At 33.7% G+C, this 24,006-nt stretch overlaps 1 protein-coding gene across 1 annotated transcript in view; it reads left to right on the top strand.

Moving 5' to 3' along the window:
* Window positions 1-248: 248 nt before the first annotated feature.
* LOC131202556 (sodium-coupled monocarboxylate transporter 1-like) overlaps window positions 249-24,006 on the top strand; it is a 31,440-nt gene continuing 7,682 nt past the window's right edge. The window contains exons 1-14 of the mRNA XM_058191660.1: window positions 249-476; window positions 2,188-2,253; window positions 4,376-4,427; window positions 5,972-6,039; window positions 6,981-7,135; window positions 8,811-8,951; window positions 10,347-10,476; window positions 12,319-12,407; window positions 16,100-16,209; window positions 17,869-17,936; window positions 18,764-18,850; window positions 20,432-20,616; window positions 23,045-23,148; window positions 23,760-23,845. Coding sequence (XP_058047643.1) covers window positions 264-476; window positions 2,188-2,253; window positions 4,376-4,427; window positions 5,972-6,039; window positions 6,981-7,135; window positions 8,811-8,951; window positions 10,347-10,476; window positions 12,319-12,407; window positions 16,100-16,209; window positions 17,869-17,936; window positions 18,764-18,850; window positions 20,432-20,616; window positions 23,045-23,148; window positions 23,760-23,845 — 1,554 coding nt within the window. The 5' untranslated portion in view covers window positions 249-263. The remainder of the gene's footprint in view (window positions 477-2,187; window positions 2,254-4,375; window positions 4,428-5,971; window positions 6,040-6,980; window positions 7,136-8,810; window positions 8,952-10,346; window positions 10,477-12,318; window positions 12,408-16,099; window positions 16,210-17,868; window positions 17,937-18,763; window positions 18,851-20,431; window positions 20,617-23,044; window positions 23,149-23,759; window positions 23,846-24,006) is intronic.

The raw sequence follows: 24,006 nt of genomic DNA, 5'->3' as shown, positions 1-24,006 counted from the left end.
TGCTTTACTTGCGGCCGCTGCTTCGCAAGGGAAGATTCTGTGCCACCTTTTCCTTCTATTTAGCCCAGGCTATTGCTAGCCCTCGAGTGAGCCGGATTGTCATGTCGGCGACCCGCTCTCAGCCCGCTCTTGGCCCCGACGTGCTCAATCAACGTTTAACCACCCTGGACTATGTCATCTTTTCAACAATGTTGCTTTTGTCGGCTATAGTCGGCGTATTCTACGCCTTCGAGGGAGTCCTTAAAAATCACAAAGACTTTCTGATGGCGGATCACAACCTAAGTTTTTTGCCTGTGGCATTTTCCCTCGCGACCAGCTTCATGTCTGCCTTGACAGTGCTGGGAACTCCAGCCGAAGTCTACCGCTTCGGAAGTGTTTTTCTCCTCTTCGCTTTCTCGTACGCCATCATGGTGGTGATCAGCGCTGAGGTGTTCCTACCCGTCTTTTATCGCCTGAGACTCACAAGCGTTTACGAGGTAGGCATAGTAGCCCTACTCCTACGCCGTGGCAAGCTAAAATTTACTTCACACGTTATTACGTCATAACTATATACTTTCTAGTTTAATGTTAAAACCTTTCCAGTGTTTTGCTGGAGCTGGACTTGTAGATTAAGATTTCGCTTTGATAATGAGATGAGATGGGTGGCATATAAACTCAATAGATACAGATTTCTATTTCTTCTCTAGCTGAGTTTGCAAGGTAAATGAGTTTGTCTGTCTAATTTTCATATTGAAATTGCACGGAGACCCATCAGGAACGATTTTAATTTCTGAATCTTTCTTGGATTTCAACCAGTGGTTTATTTTAAATTTACAAATGGTGAAATGCAAAATGTTTCGGAACTCCTCCATCTAAATTCCTATTTCTTTGAGAAGTCCACCTGTTGATCATTGGAGCAAGTCCTATGTCAATTGCTATTAGCAATTGCCATTTGTAAAGTATATAGGTACAATATATATTTTTCATTAATAATTTAAACCTCTCCGCGCTTTTTTCACTTCTATTAAAAATCCATTAACCAAGCATTGGTGCAATATATGGTTAACTAAATTAACTAACTAGTTAATTCACTAGTTAATCTAATAAATTAACAACAATGCTAAAAAAATAAACTTGTTTCCATAAAGCTGAAATTAATTTAAAATGAAACTTCAGGTTTCTTTGAACTCAGTGGAATTTATTATATTGCAAAAATAATACCTTAGAATAATTTCATTTTCTGGCTTCTCTTAAAATGAGTTCTTTAATTTTTGTTCCAAAAACATAATTTATCAAGATTCCTTGAAAAAGAGATGTCTTCTAAAATGGGAGCAGTATATATTATGGATATATTGTTGATTTTCTTCCCCCAACTGGGTCCTTGTTTAGTTTTTCAGTCATCTCTGTTTATGGGAATAAAATGCAATCTTTTCACATGGCTCCCCATTCTCAAGAATAGAAACTAATATTTGATTCTAACCCATACCAGCCTTTGGAATATAGGAGTGGAAGAATCTATTTAGTCCCCTAAGTAAATATCCTACTAAGTACATTAATCACAAATAAAGTATTTCAGGAAGAGGGCTCGCTGGCCTCCACTTGAACCATATCCAGCAAAAGGAGCACTGCACAAACTTTTTCACTCTTAAATTGGAATCTTCCTGTAATTTAAATTTGTTTTTATGTCTTGCACTCTGAAATCAAAGAGAACAGATCTTAATTTTCTCATTTACCCTTTAGAGTAGCATATTCTCCACTTTTATCAAGTATGATGTACAGAAGGACATACTACTCAAAGTGGGATCTGCTCATAGCAGAATAAAATAGTTAATTATTTGCCACAATTTGGAAAGTATATTTTTTGTTGGTGCATCTTAAAATTGTTTTTGCCTTTTTTCTGTAATTATGTTACACTGCAGTCATTTTCTGCTTATAATATATTTTTTATAAGTACCAAAACCAAGGTAAGTATCACCCTTCCTCAAGATACCTCCATTGTAATCTGCAACTATTCAGAAAATGTTTGATAGTTCATAAGCAAATTCCTTTTTTTCCTCTGATTATTCACTGATAAATTTGTGTTAACTCTTATGTTGGCTTTCTTGTTAAAATTTGGGCATTAGAACTTCTTTGCTCTTTTGCTTTTGTACATTGCATTTTTCTGTTCACAAGCAGATTTTTTTTTAAAATAACTTACCTCTCTTGCAGTACTTGGAGCTTCGGTATAACAAGTATATGCGTATTCTTGGAACAATGATGTTTATAATGCTAACGGCAAGTAGAAGCAGTGTTATTTATTTACAGATAATATATAGATTTGGTATTATAAATGATATGTTCCTAGTTTAAAATTAAATTGGCTTTTAATGAGAATTTATAAAGGGTCATATTTATAAGAAAAGGCAGGTTCCATATATAATCTCTCATATATGAAAAGTATGGAAATGGGGCATTAAAGGTATATTGAAACTATGGTAATAATTATTCTATTACTGTTGGTTCTTAATAAGAAGAACTTGTTCTTAAGTCATCATATAAGTTGATTTCTTCTTCTTTTACTTGATCTGAAGTAAAGATCACCCTATCGTAACTCTTTGGGTACAGAGAATTTACTATAAGAAATCAGGTATAAAAATAGCAGTTGCTTAACAAAAAATACAAAGCTGTAATGGGGTCTTACAGTCTGGTTTTTCTTCTCATCTTGAATTAGTATTGTACTGGTCAAAACTAATTTTTATTTTCTTGTGGGTTTTCAGACTGGTACATTGAAGTTTCCAACAAGTTCAATATTTTTAACCTCCAGTCTTTGATAACAAATGTATAATCCATCTTCCAATATTACACTGACATTATCTCAATTTTCCCCCCTCCATATTTCCATCACAATAAATTACAAATATTTTATAACCATTTTAACATTTTAACCTCAAGCAACTCCCTTTCTGTTTTAATTTTTGATTTAATTTCACCCCCCAACACTTTAAACCCAACATCAATTTTTATCCAGAGTAACTAAATCCACCATTAATAAAATAACGTCAATAAAATATATCTCCCACATTTTATTTACAAATTAAAACAAATACACTCCAATTTAATTTCCAAATACCATCTATAAAACATTTTTATAAAAAAAGAATTTAAATTATCCTTTCTTACTTTCAATTTTTATCCAAAATAAATAAATCCACCAGCATAAATATAATACACCCACATTTAACTTACAGACTCAAACAAATGCACATTATCCTTTCTATTTCTTTTATGTTCAGAAATTTTCACTTACAATTTACCCTTTCCCATAAAAGGAAACACTTTTCATCTGACAATGTTGCTTCTTTACTCCTTGCTCTTTTTTAGAGATTACCATCCTTTGCTCCTCCCCTGCTATTTTCTGTATTTCTTCTCCCAAAGATACAGCCCCAATTTCAAATTGTGTTTGCTTTACTTCTTCTCCCTTTTTTTAGCCACTTCCACTTCTCCTCCCACCTTAACTTCTAAAACTGGTAAACTTCCAGCCTTCATTAGCCTTAATATAAAAATCTCTTGCTTTAGTAACTGCGTTAAAACAATACTTCCCTCCCATATAATTTACTGTTAATCCGGCTGGCACATTCCATCTATACCATACCTGGTGATTTCTAAGCTCATCTACCAAAAAAGCATATTCTTTTCTATCCCTCAATATTTTGGAAGGAATTTCTTTCAACACCAAAACCTCTTGATCCAATATTTGAATTTTACTTTTATAAGAGGCTTGTGAAATTTCACTCCTAATTTTCCTAGATGTAAAATAAATCACTATATCCCTTGGCAGTTGTCTCTGCCTTGCCACCCATGAATTAACACGGTAAATTTTCTCAATTTGATTTTCAAGATCCACTGATGTCAGTCCAATCACCTGTGAGAAGGCTTCTGCAAATAGATTCTCTCGCTTATTTTCTTTTAAACCTCTCACCCTCAATGCAGATTCCATTATTTTATATTGTTATAAAACCCATTCTTCATCTGCTCATATTTTATGAACGAACATTTCCTTCTTTTTTTGTTTTGTTTTTTATGGAGAAGGAGAGTTGAGGTTTTAGGGGAGGGATGGGAATTTATGGATAATTAGGGTATTGTAGCTTATGATTGTTAGATCTTATACCTTGTATTCTCCTCTGGGAAGTCCGGGGTGAGGTGGGGGGAAAGGTGATAGTGGGTGGGGGGAGGGGTGTGGGATGTAATGGGAAAATTTTTTTTGTAAAACTTTTTAAATAAAAAAAACACTAACTCTTATTACAATAAATTTACACAATAATTATTGTTTCATATTATATTCAATGTAAACTAACATAAAAAATATTTATGAGAATACCTATGTGCTCATGCTTCTTTCTTTCTGTTATTTCTTCAGATATTATACACCAGCATTGTTATTTATTTTCCATCACTGGCTTTGAATAAAGGTATTGTGAATATTTATATCCACACAAGGATATAATGTTCTAACACAGAAAAAGCTGCATAACCTAGAGCTACAACTTTATTGAGTTTGGAACCAAAAAAAAAGATGACTATGTAAACAAAACATTGTATCAAAAAATAATTACTGCAGGAAAAGTCTGAATGTCTCTAATTCACATCCACAGACCTACTTTTGATTTATTATAAAAAAAACTTGTTGAGGGAAAAGTTTCCAAGTAGTTCATTGTTTTATTGAATTTTATGTAAATTAATTATTCAGATTTTCGTTATTTATTACTTAGAGGACTTTTATGGTTGCCTACCTCATTTAATAAAACTAGATGACTCACTGCAATTCATAAATTCATAAAATTAACTTTATGTGAAATATCCATTTTCATTATGTGAAAATTTTTTTCCCCATCCTGCAATACTGTTATGCTATGTAATTTTATATTAAAATCTATTTATGGATTTCTTCATTTCAAGTTTTACATTACATGTAGTCTACGTGTTCAGTGACCATTTGAAGATACAAAACTGCTGAATGAATAGTAATTTCAACCAGATCTGAGAATTCTGGCCATCAAGTGATCACCATTTGTGACCTTCCCTGCTGGCTTTCCACAAGCAAATCCAATGGAGAAGCTGATAGCAAGACACCCCCACGCCTTTTTTGTTGAAGATTTCTACAAAAGAGTATTGAGATCCCAGGGATCTCATATTTTGTAGTATGCACTCAGGCAGAAACATCCTCTTCCCCTTCCCAGCTACACTCATGTCTTATAGTAGCACCTGTTCATAGCATTCATGCACTTGTATGGTTCTGCAACATCCTTTCCCCAGTCCACATGTACTTGTGCCTCTCAGCAGCACCCCCTCCATTGCCTGTTCACAGTTGGATGGTGCAGCATCATCTTCTCCCCAGCTTGCACATACTCACACCTTACAGCGGCACCGTCTCTCACTCTGCAAGCACTTGCACCTTGCCACAGCACTATCTCTCCAGCGCCCCTTTGTCTCTTCTCACTCTAATAAGTTTTCTGCTTGTGAGCCACTCAGAACTTGCAACTTCCTGCTGGTTTCCCCATTGACTTTGTTTATGGGAAGTTTGCAGGAAGTCACATTCATGTGAGGTCCTCACTTAATAACTTGGGATCCTTGTTTAATGATGACAATAAGCACTACAGGGATTGCTGTTGTTAAGCAAATATGGTCATGTGCCATCATACTTTACAAACGCATTGCTTAGTGACAGTCTCTCAAAATAACAAAGTCTTCTGGGAAGGTGGACTGAAGATAAATTTGCCTTTCACTTACACAGCAAAGTCTATGCTTGAGAGAAAGATGTGTACTCAGCTGAGGCACTAGCTGTCTGCCTATGGGCTGTCTATTAATTAAGAGGTTTTCAATCTATGTATGCACTACATGCACTATAATTTATGGTTTTTCTTATGTGCATTTGGTTTATCTTTCCTTTAATTAATTTAAATATATTTCTTCTATACTTTCCTAGAAATATTTCAAAAACTGTCTTCTTTTTCAGTTGCAGGATTTCAGTTGTGGGGATCAGTAATAGCAACAGGATTAATCTGCACCTTCTACTGCTCAGTAGTATGTTAAAAATCTCTATAATTCACATTTTGTAAATTATTAGTAAAGCAATCCAAGTTAGATGTCTATGGAGATTCTCAGTCATCCAGGTCATGATTGTCCCAAAGGTGCTTTTTTCAAGAGGCAACTTGACTTTCTAATTTTTCTTTGAAAACGCTTCACTTTTCATCCAAAAAGCTTCTTCAGCTCTGACTGGATGGTGGGGAATGGAAGCATTTATACTCCTTGCAGACAGCTGGTCATTTGCATTCTTTTAGCAGATCATTAATAGATCTATTTTTTATAAAGTACTGGTATATGATGTCGTATCTTTCCCCCTCTGTTGAGAGAGGGCTGTTCAGTTTTGACAATGATGGCCTCTTTAGCTCTTCTTTCAAATCAGCGATCCTTTTTGTCCAAAATATGGCCTATGTCTTTTAAATGCAGATGGACTGCTGAATCTAGTCCTGATATGTTTGTTCTCCTATGTTATGCCATGCGTTTATAAACCACTTCATAAAATGCATGGCACAACATAGGAGAACAAACACTGCTTTTAAGGGCCTGAACTTTTCATCATGTAAACATTTCTGTATCATATAAAAACCAATCTGTATACAAATATTTTTCAGTATTAATATTGTAATATAACATAATTAAAGAAAAAAGACCTCCAAAAGAATATCACAAATACAGGAGCTCGTAATTGTTTTCAGAAAAAGAAGCTGGCATTAATTAGAATATGAATATTAATTTATTCAGTTGAAACAAATCTGCATATAAATGAAAGCTCAACTTTTTAAAAAAAAATTTCTAAAGGCAATTGAATGTATACATGATCTACAGTATGCCAATACTTTTATATTTAGTGGGTAGTTTGTGCAAAGATCAGATTTCATATGCATGTTTATATAAGCAGAACATACATTTTACTATAGGTTATATCTGTTGTTTCCAACTAGGGTGGCCTAAAGGCAGTAGTCTGGGCAGATGTTTTCCAATATATACTGATGATAATTGGGCTGGGAGTAGTATTTGCAAGGGCTGTGATCATTAAAGGAGGATTTGGCCCTATTCTACATGATGCTTACCAGGGAGGAAGATTAAACATTTGGGAGTAAGTATTCTTTTGCATTGAAATTAATAAAAATGCAACTTTTTATTAAAAATATTAAAAGTTTTTTAAAGTTTATGAATTTGTATTTCAACTAGTGGACAAATGATATGAATCTTAATCATTTTAAAAAAGTAAATTAACAAACTAAATAATAATAATAATAATAATGGTAATGATAATGATATTTGTGATACATTTTTAAATGTTCAGTTGGCTGAGTTTCATGTTTAATGAATAAAAGATAATAATAATAATAATCTCGTTTGCTGTGTATAATGTCATTTTATGTAAATAATAATAATAATAATAATAATAATAATAATAATAATAATAATAATAATAACAATATAATATATTGATAAACAACAGATTCCAGTTTATCCCCACCTTGACCTTGCCCTTTCAATCTGTAATTGGAGCATAGCATTTGCTTGTATTAATTTATTTACATTTTTAGGATATCTATACTATATATACTTTTTATGATTATAAGCCATCCAGAGTTGCCCTGTGCTAAGGTAGGTAGCCAATAAATTTTATAAATAAATAAATAAATAAAATTTTGCATTAGCTGATTTGGGTTCGTTTTTAAACAACAGTCATTTATATTAAATCTAGACAGACGTATTCTCTCTCTCCTGAAGTTTAGGAGGTTACTGTCATCTTTTAAAAGTGATTGTTAAAAGCTTGTCTCTTCACCTAAATCTTCTATATATGAATGCCAGATTAAATTAGAGAGTGGTTTTTCTTAATGATAACTATTTGTATTAAAAAAAATAGAAGATATTCTTGAATAACAATGTAACTCAGGAAGAAGAGCTTCTATCTTATTTAGACTATATGAACAATAAAAAATAAAAAATACATTGAGTATTTTGAAAAGGAGGCTTAATTATCAAGGTTAAGTATTTTTTTTTCCTAGTAAGTTTATAAAGGTTGACCAGGAGGTAGGAATTTTTGTTGGACTGTATGAATCGTAGCAACAGCATTCTCTTCTTTTGAAATTTAGAAAATAAAATGTCTAAAAAATGTTAGCAGTAATACCAAAACTGTAATTAATTGTACAAAAATTCTAAATCCTTGCCACTGCCCTTTAATAATGAGATGTGACTGACTCAGGTGATTCTCACAATATGTTGACATAATAAGTATATCCTGTGAAATGCCACAGTCACTATTTCAAGGATTTGTAGGTAGTCCCTCAGAGAAAACTTTCTCCCCAAATAGTTTTCAAATCTGTACTGTGTATTGATTGTGTGCTAAGTTCAGAAATTAGTCTTCTCTACAGCCTTTTCCAGAAAACCATAAGAAATATTTTTGCCAATGCATAGTTCTTCACCTTTCCCCTGTTTGAGCCAACTAATATTTTCTCCAACTTGCAACTGCAAGAGAGAGGAAATGGCAACTATTTGGAGTTTCACTCCTTTCTTTGTGGAACAGAAAATTTTGTACGATTGTAATATGTTATAGGCAAAATAGGAGCTTGTGATAAATGATGATGTTGGTTTAATAACATGAGAAGTGTCACTTGTAAGACTGACTTTTTAAATTATTAATAGTTTCTATATACTGGGAAAAACATGATTTTTTATTGTCCAAAGGTCCTTTTTTTCACTAAATTCTCGAATTCTTTCAGTGACAATATTTAAATTATTTTCTTGAATTTTCTATGAAGCTTTAACCCGAATCCTTTGAAAAGGCACACTGTGTGGACTATTGTGATTGGTGGCACTTTTACTTGGGCTGGCATGTATGCAACAAATCAAAGTCAAGTTCAACGATATTTTGCTTGCAGATCACAATGGGATGCCAAATGGTAAGTCTACATATTGTAAATGCATTGTTCCAATCCAGACATCCTTGCAGTAATAGGGTATGTGTGTGTGTAGTGGTTGGTAAGCTTAGTGGTTAGAACGCTGCCTTTGATGTGGGATACCAGGGTTCAAATCCCTTACCATTAGGTGTCCTTGGACAAAAAACCCCCAAACACTTCACCTTCCTACTTAGAACCTAGAACTTAGAATTGATGGACTGCTACTACAATAGTAGATCTAATGAGAGAGGATATATTGCAATAGCACTTGGACTTATATACTACTTTACAGTGTTTTACAACCCTCTCTAAGCAGTTTACAGAGTCAGCATATTGCCCTCAACAATTTTGGGTCCTCATTTTACTCACCTCGGAAAGATGGAAGGCTGAGTCAACCTTGAGCCTGGTGAGATTTGAACTGCCAAATTGCAGGCAGCCAACAGTCAGCAGAAGTAGCCTGTAGTGCTGCACTTTAACCATTGCACCACCATGGCTATATGAAACATATGTTGGAACTATGGATGGACAGAAGACCTGCATCCACACACAATCTGAGAAACAGCTAGTTACCCAATGCTTTAATATAGTGAAGAGGAAGCTGCTCTCACAACTTGAGAAAAATCCATTATACATTACATCCCATACTCAAGAAGACCTGGAAAAACAACTGGATGTGCAGCCAATCCCTGAAACTGGGATGTCACTACCACCCCCTCCTTTACAGAGCACAACAGATGATAGGAGACATAAGATCATGGGTAAACTAGCTGCAATCAATCCTCAAGACTGGTTGCCAAGGCTCATTGAGAAGTACTATCGGATAGTATTCTAAAAGAGGCTGTTCTGCATAGGCTTGAACCGCTCTGACCACAGGGGCTGGATATGGCTATAGGTTCAAGAGTAGAACTACCATCAGTTACTGTCTGTACATGGATGAGTAAAACTTCATTTACTCATGCGTGGGATCCAGGCAGCACAGAACCCCCCACCGTCTGCAGAAAAATCACCCTCCATGGAATTGATACCTGGAGCCAAAAAGTTTGAGGGCTGCTAACCTAAGAGACATATAGCCCAGTTACAAAAACCCATAGTCACATGAGAACCATGAGGATTAAGCAAGAAAAACAGTAAAGATCAGACAGGTTTTGAAGAGCCAGTTCTATGGGAAGAACAACTGTTAACATATACAACCTGCCAATCATCAGATACCCTGCCAGTATAGTGAGCTGGCCAAAGAAGTACATAAAAATTTAAAATTATAAAAGAAAAGCACTAATACTTCATATTTTGTTCAGTGTAAAAGTATTACAGCATATAAATGTGGCATACTTCTATGATAGTATAATTTTAGAAAGAAAATTTTCTAATTTTCCAAAACTTCATTCAATTTTATTATAGTGCTCTATATCTGAATCTTGTGGGCCTCTGGATAGCTCTGATTTTTGCATCACTGGATGGATTATCAATGTATTCAATATATAAGGATTGTGATCCATTGACATCCGGAATTGTATCAGCCCCAGATCAGGTTTAGTATTTGGTACAAGTGAAATAATTGTCATTTGGATTTGTTGTATCTTTTATTTGCATCTCCCATGTAAATAATTTATTTTGGAAAAATTAAAATGCTTATACCAAAATGTACTATTTTATTAGAAATAGATGTAAATCCATGAAGGAAGAGAATGATGTATTCTGGAGTGGGGAGAAGCTTAAAATATATGTATTTTGTGGAAAGAGAAAGGGAGGAAGGAAGGAAGGAAAGAAAGAAAGAGAAAGAAAAAAAGATCCAATCTAGGTCACACATTGGGACCAGAGGTTTACTCTTTCTCTGAGAAATATCTCTGGTCCTGGTGACCAACCCAGATTGGATCTTATAACATTATCCTGGGACATCTATATTTGTTTCATTTGAGAAGTGTTTTCAAATGTATCTGATGCAATATAACAACACAAATGATGGCTTCTCTCTGTTTTAAATTAAGTTGTTTAAGACTCTGTTTCAGCATTGTATGAATATCTTATTTCTTGGGAACTGGGTTTCAAATTAACCACTGACTTAACGTGGGTCTGAAATTTGAAACTATTCTTTTATACATGCATTTTGCTTTTCGAATAGCAGGGAATAATGGTGACTAGGATGTTTCAAATTAGTTATATCTGATATGTAACTAATATAAATATATGTACTGGATATAAAGGATCTTCTCACTATCATTTGTACCTTAATGAATTTATAGATTTTTTTTCTTGACTGCTTTGGAAATTTCACTTGCACAAAATACCTTGATGTATTTTCTTTCAGCAGCTGTGCAAGGGAATATGTAGTATCTATCCTAGTTTACTTCATTGACTGTTAATTTTTAAGACAAACAATTTTAAATGTTTATGGGTCCAATTTTTGGTTTTAGTCTGAGGAATACAAATTTTCCTGGTCTTATGCTGGTAGGAACAGACCCATTTTTTTTAAAAAAGAAAAGCAAAAATAAACAATTTTAGAAACATATCACTTTATCTTAAAAAACAATATCCATCCCATATCACATTTCTTATTTATAGACAAATCTTTAAAACCTTGACATTCAGTCACGGTAAGCATAGTTCGTTAAGGATTAATAGAAATAATAACATCTATTTTAATCTTGATCAAATAAACCAACTTTATATTTCTTCCCTTAATTTTTTAACACTTTTAGTCTTTAATCCCTTCAAATATTGCCCTACAGTACACCTTTATTTCTTTTCTTTTTTCTTGTTCCTTTTTATCAAGTTTTTCAAAACTTTTAACAGGTTTCCTTTATAAGTCTAATATAAGAAAATTATCCTAATCATTCTCAAGTTTGTTATTTGCATGTCCCTTTTAATTATTAAGAGAGCATTTGGATCATTTGTATATGTAGTATTTCATGTTTTTTCCTGATCATTCTTGTAGACAGTCATTTTTAAATCTATGTTCAAATCTATTTCCGTCTTATCTAATTCTAGATTTAAATCAATGAATATGAATGATAATTATCTAATGCTACAAAATGTAAACATGTCATAAAATTCATAAAAAAGGATTAGTGGATAAATTTTCCTTTAAAATATAAATTACACTGCTCTTTAATCCATTCTTTAATATTAGGATACTGATGATATTAAATATTGCTTTCCCAATTTTTGTCAAAGTCAATTTATATAAAAAGGAGCATAATTTATGTAGATTAACAAGTAGAGAATAATATATGTTTGTATAAATCATAATTGTTGAGTTCTCATATTACATGACTGAAATTAAATATATTTCAAATTTGATTTTCAACTATAGATCGTAAAGAGCAAAATAAAAATACCCGTTTAATATTTGTTAATTGTAATTTTTTTTTAGCTCATGCCATATTTTGTCCTGGATATTCTGGAAGATTATCCAGGTGTACCAGGGCTTTTTATGGCTGGAACTTACAGTGCTTCATTAAGGTAAGCGTTAAGTGTCACATTATAAATCCTCACTGCTAAATTAGTTTTTAGTGTGATAAGTTAGTGTAACTTTGGTTGTTAAATGAATGGATTTAAGTCAAAGACAATCTGTATTATCAGACAAAATTTATTAAAAATGTAGTATCTTTTAAAAGTAAGAATAAATCTGGCAATCTCATCATTAACAGTACCACCACAGACATCAGCATTAAATGCTGAAAATGTTATAAAAGAAGGTACCAGACATTCTATTTATTAAGAAATAAGGGATGACCAACCTTATTTACAGTTCTAAAGTCTTGAATTAATCTCTAGGAAGTGGGATTAGAATCAGGTTCCTTCACCAGGGATTAAAAAATTAAATCCATATCTCTTTTTCCAATAATGATTGAGTAACAGGATGAATGCCTTTTACTGCAGCTCTGTTCAGGGCATACTGAGGCAATAATGTAATGAGTCTTTAAATGAATCTAGACTGTATCAGCTGATTTAATCAACCAAAATCTGACTTTCTGTAATCTATAATTCTTTAGGAGTACAATGTAAAAGAAGGCCTGGCAAAACATTCTCTTTAGAATAGTAAACTTTAATAGAGTTCATTTTATCAGCTTCTACTTCCAGCATTGCTGTCACCCAGTTATGATCCTCAGTGTGGAATGTCCATGAAGGCACTTTTAAAAGTGCAATGTAATATATAAGTGATATAGCTTGGTTATTATTAAAATTCATTCTTTTATTTCTTTGTTCTTGCTGGATTTTTTGACAGTCTTTCTATGGTTTTAATGTTTCGGTAATAATGCTAATAGTTTTAAGTATTTACCGGTATTTATAAAATGCCATTTTATAATTTATAAAGGAGGTCTCCATCCAAAAGACTAACATCTAAATCAGTTCCTACCAAGAAAGAATGGGTATTAGGAAAAGGCCCCAAGTTACTGGCAGATGTTCAATTTCTCTGTGGGAAATTGGAGTGTCAGAAATTCCAGAAGCAAAATGAATAGCAGTAGTGAGAGGATCACTTGGAAATTCCTTTACCACTGGGCATCAGTGGTGGGTTGCTACCAGTTCGGTCCGGATCTTGCAAACTGGTAGTAACGGCAGTGGGAGGCTCTGCCCACCTGCCTGGACCTCATCATGGACGCTCTGCGCACATGTGCACTCCCGTGCGCACTCCCATTATGAACCGGTAGCAAAGGTATGTGGAACCCACCCCTGCTGGGCATGAAGAATCAGCTATAGTAGAGGCCCTCAACCTTTTGGACACCAGGGACTGGTTTTGTGGAGAGAGGTTTTTCCGTGGACCCAAGGGAGCATGGTTTCACATGCTGTGTGAATCCTGAGGATGGGGCTTTGCTTGTTTGTGTGGCCCAGTTACTGGCATGCTATGGATCGGTGCTGGTCCACGGACCGTGGGTTGGGGACCCCTCAGCTACAATATCAACTAAAAAACATTTTCATTTATTTCTAAAGCAATGTGATTAGATAAAACCATTCCAATAGGACCTTTTGCTGTATTACAGTTTGGGGATAGCCCTTGCAATCATGCCAGTTTAGGAAGGGGATAAGAGACAGGAATAACAATCGCTGAAGCAGAGAAGGATAGAGGTCAATGGGAAGTGTACCTGCATCTAGTTTATCCTGGCATGGGGACTTCCAATTTCACCCACTTCCAATTTCAATTTCACCCTCAGCAAAAATAAACTCCAGATTTCCAGGGCCAACATCTCCTGCCTTTATTCCTATTGCACTACTTTGAGCATTGCTTATTTTAATCTATCCTGGCTGCTAACATTCTGGGATCCTTCTTTCCCTCCTTTGTATGTATGCTCAGATTGATACAATTGCATAAAACTGTTTCAGCTAACAACTCATTCATTTTTTTTCCTATTGCCAGCCCTTTATAGTTTCTGATTCTTACTTGTGGCAAAAATCCAAGCACAAAGTATTTGCTGCAACTATGTGCTACTACTTTCTGGACTATTTGGACTGAATATTTGATAAAGATTTGAATGAGACTCTTATATTAATCTCCTGGGTCATTGTCCTCTGTTTAGAAGTATGCAAAGATTTTAAACCAATTTAGTTTAACTATTCATAAAGTCTTAACAGGTACCAGTTAATTTTAGTTTATAATAAAGCAGCTTCAATGACAGGGCTTTGTGCTGGCCAGACTATCGACAGTATTCTCAGGAGTCTTTTCCAACACCAAAGTTCAAAAGCATCAATACTCTTCTTATCCTGCTTCTTCAAAGTCCAAAATCTGTGACTTTTTTTTTTATTTGAATTTATATCCCGCCCTTCTCTGAAGACTCAGGGCGGCTTACATTGTGTTAAGCAATAGTCTTCATCCATTTGTATATTATACAAAGTCAACTTTATTGCCCCCAACAATCTGGGTCCTCATTTGCCAAGATGTACCAGTTTATACATTTTGGTATGATTCAAAAAAGTAAAGTAGTAAAATATACTAGGGTAAAATAATGATATATTAGAAATACAAATAAAGTTATATCAGATTTTATTTTTGTTTTAAATCCTCTAACTCAGAGGCCACTTCTGTCATTCAAAGGCCAGATATTATAATGTGCAACTGTTATGCAAATATTTAAATAAATATTGGGGTACGTGTAATATTACATGAGTAGATTTCCATTGAGCAGTGCCTTTTGTGGGGTGCAATACTGTGAAAAAAATACTGTTTTCATTATGAAAGTTGTTTCATTGCTAGATGCACATTATTTCATGCAATCATTAACTGCTGAAACACTTACTGACATCCTAGAATAGAGATTCATATTTAGTTGACTTTTAATAATGCTCCAGTTCTTTACACATTTTTTTCATGGATAAACCCAACTGAATTGCTTTAAGAATACAATCTTGGGAAATTATTTCTTAAATTTTGCTCAGACTGAAAGGCAAGATAAACTACTAAATCATTCCATATATATATTGAATTAGTTAGTTCTGAATGGAATGCCAACTTGTCTATAAGTTTCCTTACTATATGTTCTATCAAACTGTCTGATTTTAAACTAGTCAGAACTTTTAAATAAAATATATATTTTAAATAAGTGAGACATACTTTGAAATAGAAGCCTCTTTCTCCACCCAGAAGAAATTAATTAGCCCTCCAAAAGGAATATAATAAAGGAAAACCCATGGAAACAACAAAAAAATCTCTCTTTGTATGAATACGAAATCAGATCAAGGAAATATAACAATAACAATAAAATTACCATCAACCCATCAAGTCTCACTATACCATAGACACAGAAATATAATTTTGATGATCTGTGTTTGGTTTTGCTAGCCAAAATGCAATCATTATAAAATCACAAATAATATTTTTCATGTTTAAACAATTTATTTTACAGAGTTGAAAGTCATGGTGAAATAAAAGAAAGGCATTCCTTAAAAAGCAGTTCAGGCATATACTTTCAAGGCTAGTGTCACTTACTACACTTACACAGATTGCTAACATAATCAACTGAGCAACAATCCAGTGCAGATAACAAAAGCTAAGAGTTGATTTGGATTGTAGTAGGATATAAATGAAATAAATAATAGGTCTGTATTTTGCTGCTTCTCAGATTAACTTTATTTTTCTTCTCGTTGCGTTTTTTAATATTTGTGAAATAATAATCAATGCAGGTTAAACACTAACAAAGCTTAATTTTACATTTTTTTAGTTCAGTGTCTACCAGCATCAATGCATTAGCAACTGTAACTTTAGAAGATTTTATTAAGCCTTATTTCACACTGTCTGAAGAAAAGTTATCATATATTGCCATGGGAATAAGTAAGTTTACCTTTGGTATTCTGCTTTGAAAATTTATATGTAAATGCTGTAGAATCTTATTAAGAATAGTTTCTATGATGATTTCTTCCCTTTTTAATGTTGATGATTTGTCATTAAAAAAATATAGGTAGCTCTGAAGAGTCTATGCAAAACATTTGAAGCCTACTGATGATCTGAATTTCCAAATTGTGCACCACTGATTTATTTATTTTTAAGTATGTTATTGGGCTAAATTACCATAACAAAACACAGTCTACATTGCTCAGTCAAGGCAAGACATAATTACCACTAGATAAGCTCTTTCTGGCTTGCAAAAATTGCATCTGCTGGCTTTCTAACTATGTTTTGCAACCCTGGCTGTGCCTGTCAGCAGCTGCAGAAAAAGGCAAAAGTAAGTAGACCCAGCTTACTGGGTCTAAGGAAGGGAAACATTTCCCAAGCATGATGGGGCATGGCCAGGGCCTCCTGATCTATGGCAGGTTTCCACTTGCTGGTGGGCTCAGTACCTGGCTGAAGACTCCTGGCCTGTGGCAGGTTTTCACACTCCAGTAGGTGCCAGGCCTTCTAGAGTTGGGGAGGCACCCTGCATGATTATTTACTACCATAACAGAGAGAGTTGGGATTACAATTGTTGAGCAAAGCAATCACATGGCATTTCACTCAACCATCACTTCACTCAAAGATCAAGAGTTCAGGATGAATTGTGGCGATACGTTGAAGACTACCTGTGTAAGTGTAAGGCCTCTGGGAGTCATATTGTTCCCCCCTCAGGCCTAGAAATCCTAAATATATTCAAGCAGTCATATATTTGCCTCCAAATAACAATTTCAGGGAATGGAAACAGGTGTCTCCTGCCAGGCTACTCTTATTTGTTTTGGTTTTTTTGTTATGTAGCAGTAGTTACTGCAAAATTTTAGAGGCACGATATTATGTGCCTGTTAATATTGATTCCTTTTATATAATACTATTATAATATAATGTAATGTAATATAATATGGTATATAATAACACAAAACAATATATACTAATAATGGTATCTTTTTGGTGACTTGTTTATGACAATGCATGGACTAAAAGAGGTTTGAATTAGCAGATTGTCTTTTGGAATTAAAGTTTGTGGATTCCTTACAGAATTGAGACCAGGGGATTTTTCCCCCCTCATTATATTATAATATGCAGTCTTTTTGATTCCAGCAATTATTGGCATGAGGTTGATTATTAAGGCTTTATTTTTAAAATGGTTACAGACACAAATAAGTATGGGGACAATGACGAGCAAAGACTTGTTTAATGTAATGCCAGGGACTAGCTATGGCCATCCCTTTATAGTTAATTTTTAAATAAGTTAGTTAAACATAGAAACTATCAGAGATAGATTTTAAATCTTGGGCCATTTCTGTACCTGCATCTCCAAATAATATCTATCTTGTAACCTCTTAACTGTAAGAGCTTTAAAAAAATCAACCTGTTTTATATGGACTACTAGATAGAACTTTATAGGACTAAATCAGTGTCTAACAACTGGTAGTTTGATTTTTTTTCCAAGAGAACATTTTTATTGATTATTCTGGAAGCAACTCTTAATAGTGAATTCTCTGCTTAGTAGTGTAAAATAGTTTTTATAAATCATATAAACTTCATATAACTTTATCCATATAGGTCTATTATTTGGTATAGCATGTCTATCCATGGCTGCATTAATATCTGTTATGGGTACTTTATTACAGGTAAGACTTAATGGCTTCTTACATTAATCTAAAATAAGTTTATATTTAATATGTATTTTCAAAAAAAAATAGCCAGGGGCTCCATTTTCCCAGTGCAGATCTTTGTGTAATTTTATTTCTTAGGTTCTTCCAGGAATTAGTAATTTATTGCTTCATGATTTCTGCCAATGAATTATATACAGGTTGTCCTCAGCTTGCAACCACACCCAAAATTTATGTTGCTAAGTGAAAAATTTATTAAATGAGTTTTTGCCTCATTTTACGACTTTTCTTGCCACATTTGTTAAGCGAATCACTGCAGTGATAAAATTAGTAACACAGTTGTTAAGAGTATCTGGTTTCCCCGTTGACTTTTCTTGTGAGAAAATCACAAAAGGTAATCACGTGACCCCAGACATTGCAACTGTCATAAATGTGAGTCAGTTTCCAAGCATCTAAATGTAAATCACATGACCATGGGAATGCTGCAAAGGTTGTAAGTGTGAAAAATGGTCATAAGTCACTTTTTTCAGGGCCATTGTAACTTTGAATGGTTACTAAATGAACTGTTGTAAGTCAATATTAATAGAGAGCCTTTGATGAAGAAATTCACAAAAAAAGCCTCTTATCAACATGCTTTTTGATATTCCCGAACAATTTTGAAAAGTTCTCGCATGATTTGTTCTCCTGATTTCAATAGACTTTTCTTAGCCATTTTAGTCTGGAAACATTCCAATGGCTTTACTTTATTGGGTATAGCTTTCTTCAAGATTCCCATTGTATGTGGAAAAAATCAATGCTTATTTTGTGTTTACAAAAAGTTTATAATTTTCTTTTGTTTCTTTCAGGCTGCATTCAGTGTATTTGAATTAATTGGAGGACCTTTGTTAGGAATATATTCTTTGGGCATCTTATTTCCTTCTGCAAATTCTAAAGTAAGTGTTAATAACGTATCCTATTGTCATTAAATAAACGAGTATGTCAAATAATTCTCTAAAATTATTACTTATGTCTTTACTTCTAATAGCTTTATGGGAGTACAGAAAGTTCCTCAACTTATGACGACAATTGAGTCTGGAATTTTGGTTATAAGTCATTGCAGTCATAAGTCACAATGGGCCTGGACAATGGTCATTAAGTGAGTCATTGCAGTGGTTAACTGAATCGTGGCTATTAAGTGAATTACATAGTCATAAGTCTGAATTCAACTTATCAAATTGATGTTTTTGCTGGAAAATAGCAAAAAAAAATATCAAAATGTGATTGTGGGATGGTGCAACTGGTCATAAATGTGAACCAGTTACCAAGTCCCCAAAATGCAGTACGTGATCATGGGGATGGTACAATAGTTGTAACTTTGAGAATAGGTTGTAAGTAACTTTTTACGATCACATCATACCTCCAAATTTAAGCAACTGGTATAAATCAAGGAGCATCTGTATCTACATTTTCCAAAAAAAATTGAAACCAGGAATGAAAAAATTAGGATAATCTACTCCCACTACCCTCTTCTTCCTTCATGCAACATTTTTTTTTGTTTCTTACTCTCTTTTGAAGCAGATCAGAAGCAGCAAAATATTTTCACCTTAAAACATCATACAGTAGAAGCCCAGTGTTTACCAGGGAGGCAAAAAAAAATAATAAAGTATGGGATCATATACTTAAATGTACAGATTAAGGAACATTACTCTATGCTGCAAACAACCCAAGAAACTCAAATACTGTAATAATATTCTGCTTAATTTAAAATACTTTTTTTTTGCTAGATGTAAACATTCCTAGAAGCAAGGCATAGGTAGTGAAAATCAGGTTAAATGTTTTTTCCCTTTTTGCAGGACCATAATCTAGATTGCCAAGAGTGAATAATTAGAAGCCTGCTGGCACAATCTTTGAATTAATAGACCAACCCAAATATGGGATATGTATATATAAAATTTCAAAAAACATGTATTACTTCTTTCATATTTCCTTGGCTTAGAAGATCTTGTAATGAAGCTTCCTGGAAAAAATCAATTTTGCCTGTACAGTGACAAATTTAAACATGCTATTTTTTAACTATCAATGTTTTTATTCAGTATTAATATCACATTACCATTGCCATAAGGATACTTGACTACAGCAAAATGAAATCTCACATGCTGGTGAAGAATTCTCCAGGAATAAATAGATTGGATAAAAACCAATATAATAGCAATATTGGTTAAATAAAAACATTTATCAAGCCTATTTACTCTGCAGCTAAAAGCAGGTTTCTAGTACAAAGGACCATGGATTCCTAAGCATGCACATAGATCTTGTGCCTTTACAGGTTTCTTTCTTGTATATCAGTAGATGTGAGGGTCTACAGTACTTCCTCTATTGTAACAAAAGGGAACTCTATAATTGCAGGAGATAACTGGACTGAGGGCAAAAGCCATGCCTGAGTAGGTAATATTAGCTTCCGGTTATAAAATTAGAGGTATCACTTCTCTTAATGTTACATACACTTGAGTTGTATATAATTTTCTGCTTCTCAGGGTGCATTCTCAGGTTTTATTTGTGGATTTTGTGTAATAATGTGGATTGGAATTGGTGCTCAGAAATACCCACCGGGACCTCACAGGACAGTACCATTACCTCTTTCAATTGCAGGCTGTCAAAGATCCAACGACAGTGCATTTGTATCAATGATTGTTACTAGCCCTTCACCAGCTCCTTCAAGGTAGGCCCAAGAAATCAATTGAGATGAAGTATCTTTGGATGTTTCACACTTATACGTAGTAATTGTTTGGTACTGTATATACTGCATACAGATGTGTATGTGTAAGTACATGTGTTCGTTTCTTGGATTTATATTCTGGCTTTTATTCTGGAGTACAAAACAGCATACATATCACTCCCTCCTCTTTATTTCCCCCAAAATAACCTAAAGACTGGTCCCAAGTCCCAAGTGAGTTTATGTGATTGGAATTCTGAGTATTACAGCATGCTTGAGCCAGTGGTGAGAGGTTGAAGTACCTCCCTGAAAGAAAGTCATTGGATGTGTGCCAAGATTATGTTTTCTTTTTTTAAGAAAAGCAGGTGACTTAGCACACGACCAAGAGTACAGTATGTAGGCAGAAAAGGAGAAAATGCTAGAAGACATCTATAGTGCCATATGTATGTCTGAGTGTAGATATCAAAAGAGCCAGGAAGAGCAGAGAAATGAGGGGTGGTATTTCAGATGCTGCAGCTCAAGCTGCTGAAAAGGATTTTACCTGGTTAATGTGGAGTGGAGGGGAGCCTGCCAAATGCAGAGATTCTGCACCTCAGATGGGGAGGAAACCAGGAGGCAAATCCTGGCATGGTTTGTGAATATGTGGAAAGATATAGAGGACTGGTTTTATTCTGACTATGGAGAGTCAAATGCTGGACAATTGTACATTGTGAGTTAAAAGTTTTCTTAGACAGCAAGACATTCAGAGGAAAACTCACAGATGTTCCAGTATCCATAATTGAGATGAAGGGAAGAATAAGTCAAAATAAAGCACAAGAGGAGACTTGAGAGAGAGGAAAATTAAACAGGCTAAGAGTTGATTTCTTAGCATCTTAATGTCCGGAATAAAATTCCTCATTTGAGTAAGTACTGGCTGTGTGTTTATATCAGTTGCTATCCTGACTGACTCTCTGTAAGGGTAAGCTGAGGACACCTTAATACATGGCAGTGTAATTTCTGTATCAGAACTCATTTTCATTTATACCAGTCATGTACTTAATTACTGAACTGTGAGGATATACATAACATATAACAGTGTTTATCCTGTTAATCTCTTTTGAAATGTTCCCATTCTGGAAATTTTGATTCCTATGCCTAATCTGCCGTAGCAACAATATCATCAACCAAATACCTCTTTGTATCTACTTGAGCCCTGTTGCTATTTTCTTTGGCTCTTGGAAAACTTTGCTTCTGTTTCTTCTTAATATCGAAGAATAAAGAAAGGCTCTTGATCTAAGTATTTGCCACCATTTGCTCTGCTATAAATTAGCAGTGAGTCTTCTCATATTGTGCTTGAGATTGAAAGTTATGTATCAGGAATTAGGATTAACAACTGCCTATATATAGCCAATCTAGACGCAACACCAGAAATTCTATCAAAAGGAGAAAGTGAAATCAGAAATTGGAAACTTAAAGAAACAAACTGAAGATAAATTTATTGGAGTCCAAACACCAAGGTAAAGAGCACAGCTGAAAGAGCAATCCAAAATTGTAAAAACGGAATATCAAAATATCACAATAGGAGTCAGGTTTATGACATTTTCAGTATTGACTGCATATTGACCTAAATAATTTATAGTTGGATTTTTCAGCACTTCTCCATTTCTGATGATTTCAGATTAGTGTTTCTCAGAAATTCACTTATATTTCATAATATATTTAATGTAGAGGCCACTGTGTGTCTTTTCAACATGCAGCTTCCTGCATTTGTGAGATTTCCAGAGAGGACCAGAATCTTCTTGTCTATAATCTTTGGGGTAGACAAAATGGGAAATGATTTTATTACCCAATGTTATTTGATAAGCCAATGATATTTCATGAGCCTGTAACTCTGTAGAGAATTTATCAAATGTACATCTTCCTATGTTGGTGTATGGATTCATAAACAGTATGTTCATATCAGCCTGCTAGAAAATCTAGAATTATACCAGCTTGTTACATGATTGCAACTTAATATTCACCCAAGATTGCAATCTGGATCTTTGGATTGAACAGAGATTATTTTTTTTTGGCGAAGAGCTCTCTTATTAATATGTCCTAATGCCTTATTTATAACTTTTATATAGGTGCCCACCTTATGGGCAGCTCACCATCAAGAAGATAATTAGCTTATCTCTCAATCAGGTGAGGGAAAAGCTTTTTTCTTTTTAAACCAATGGTTCTGTAGGATATTTTTTGCCATTAGGTATGACCTGCTGTATTGGTCATAGGGCACAATGTAAATAGAATAGGAGTTATTTTTCTTTGTTAAAATGGGTTCTATCAAAAATGCTTAGTTCTGAGTAGGGAAGCCACATGAATATATTTACTAAACCTAAAGCAGTTTAAATTTGTAGTTTGTTTTAAGTGATCTCTAATCAACAGAACAGAAAATACTAAACTTTTTTTCTTTCAGATCATATCTTCAAGAATACTGGTATTCAGTGTCATATCTATATTTCAGCACATTAGGTGCTTTGATTACATTTATTGTGGGAACAATTATAAGTTTATTAACAGGTAATTCTATCTAATTTATATTTATGGAAATTCACAGCCAGTTTATTAAAAATTATCTTGCAATCTTTACTATGTTTGTATTGTATCAATAATATTGTAACACACAAATAATGAATTATTATACATTACTTGTGTGTTACAATTTTTATGTAGTATAAAGTTATTTATCAATTTTCTTGACTAAAATGCAAATTAGTAATTGCTGACTTACTTGATTTATAAATCAACTTTAAATAGAAACATGTACTTAAGATGGCTAACAATATTAAAATAAAAAGTTTAAACTAATTTTTTTTTAAAAATTAAACAATTAAAAGCCCAATGAAACGTCTTTCCTTTTTTCCATATTCATTTCTTCAGAAGTCCACTTTTGGCATTAGTAGATGTGTGACAGATTATCTGCTAATACCAAGATAGTATGTTCAGCAACTGGAAACAGATCCCAGGGGTAAAATGTTTCTTTATTTTATACGGCATTACTTCCAAAAACATTTCCAACTTTCATTTTTGTTTCAGCATTTTATGTTTGGAATGTTTAAAATGATACAAAGCTCATCATATCAGTGCTTAAAGTGCAGAATTTTGCTTTATATTATTAAACTTTCTTTTAGGAGGTTTAAATAAAGAGGTAGATCACAGACTTCTGTTTACAAAAAAGGATTTTATGGTGAATATTCAGTACTGGAAAGACAAATTTGTAAGTAAAGTTTAAGAGTGCTATTGATGTACCTAATTCCATTTAGTATGCTAATAGAATATTTGTAGGTTTAAATTTCAAAGATTCATATTAGATGTCTGGTATGAATTTGAATTTACAGGACAGTTCAGTATCTTTTTTCCAAGTATTAATTATCAGTA

This window comes from Ahaetulla prasina, chromosome 7 (genome assembly GCF_028640845.1).
Source record: "Ahaetulla prasina isolate Xishuangbanna chromosome 7, ASM2864084v1, whole genome shotgun sequence".
Taxonomy (NCBI): Eukaryota; Metazoa; Chordata; class Lepidosauria; order Squamata; family Colubridae; genus Ahaetulla; species Ahaetulla prasina.
The sequence above is the reverse complement of the archived record's forward strand: the minus strand, read 5'-3'. Positions and strand labels throughout refer to the sequence as shown.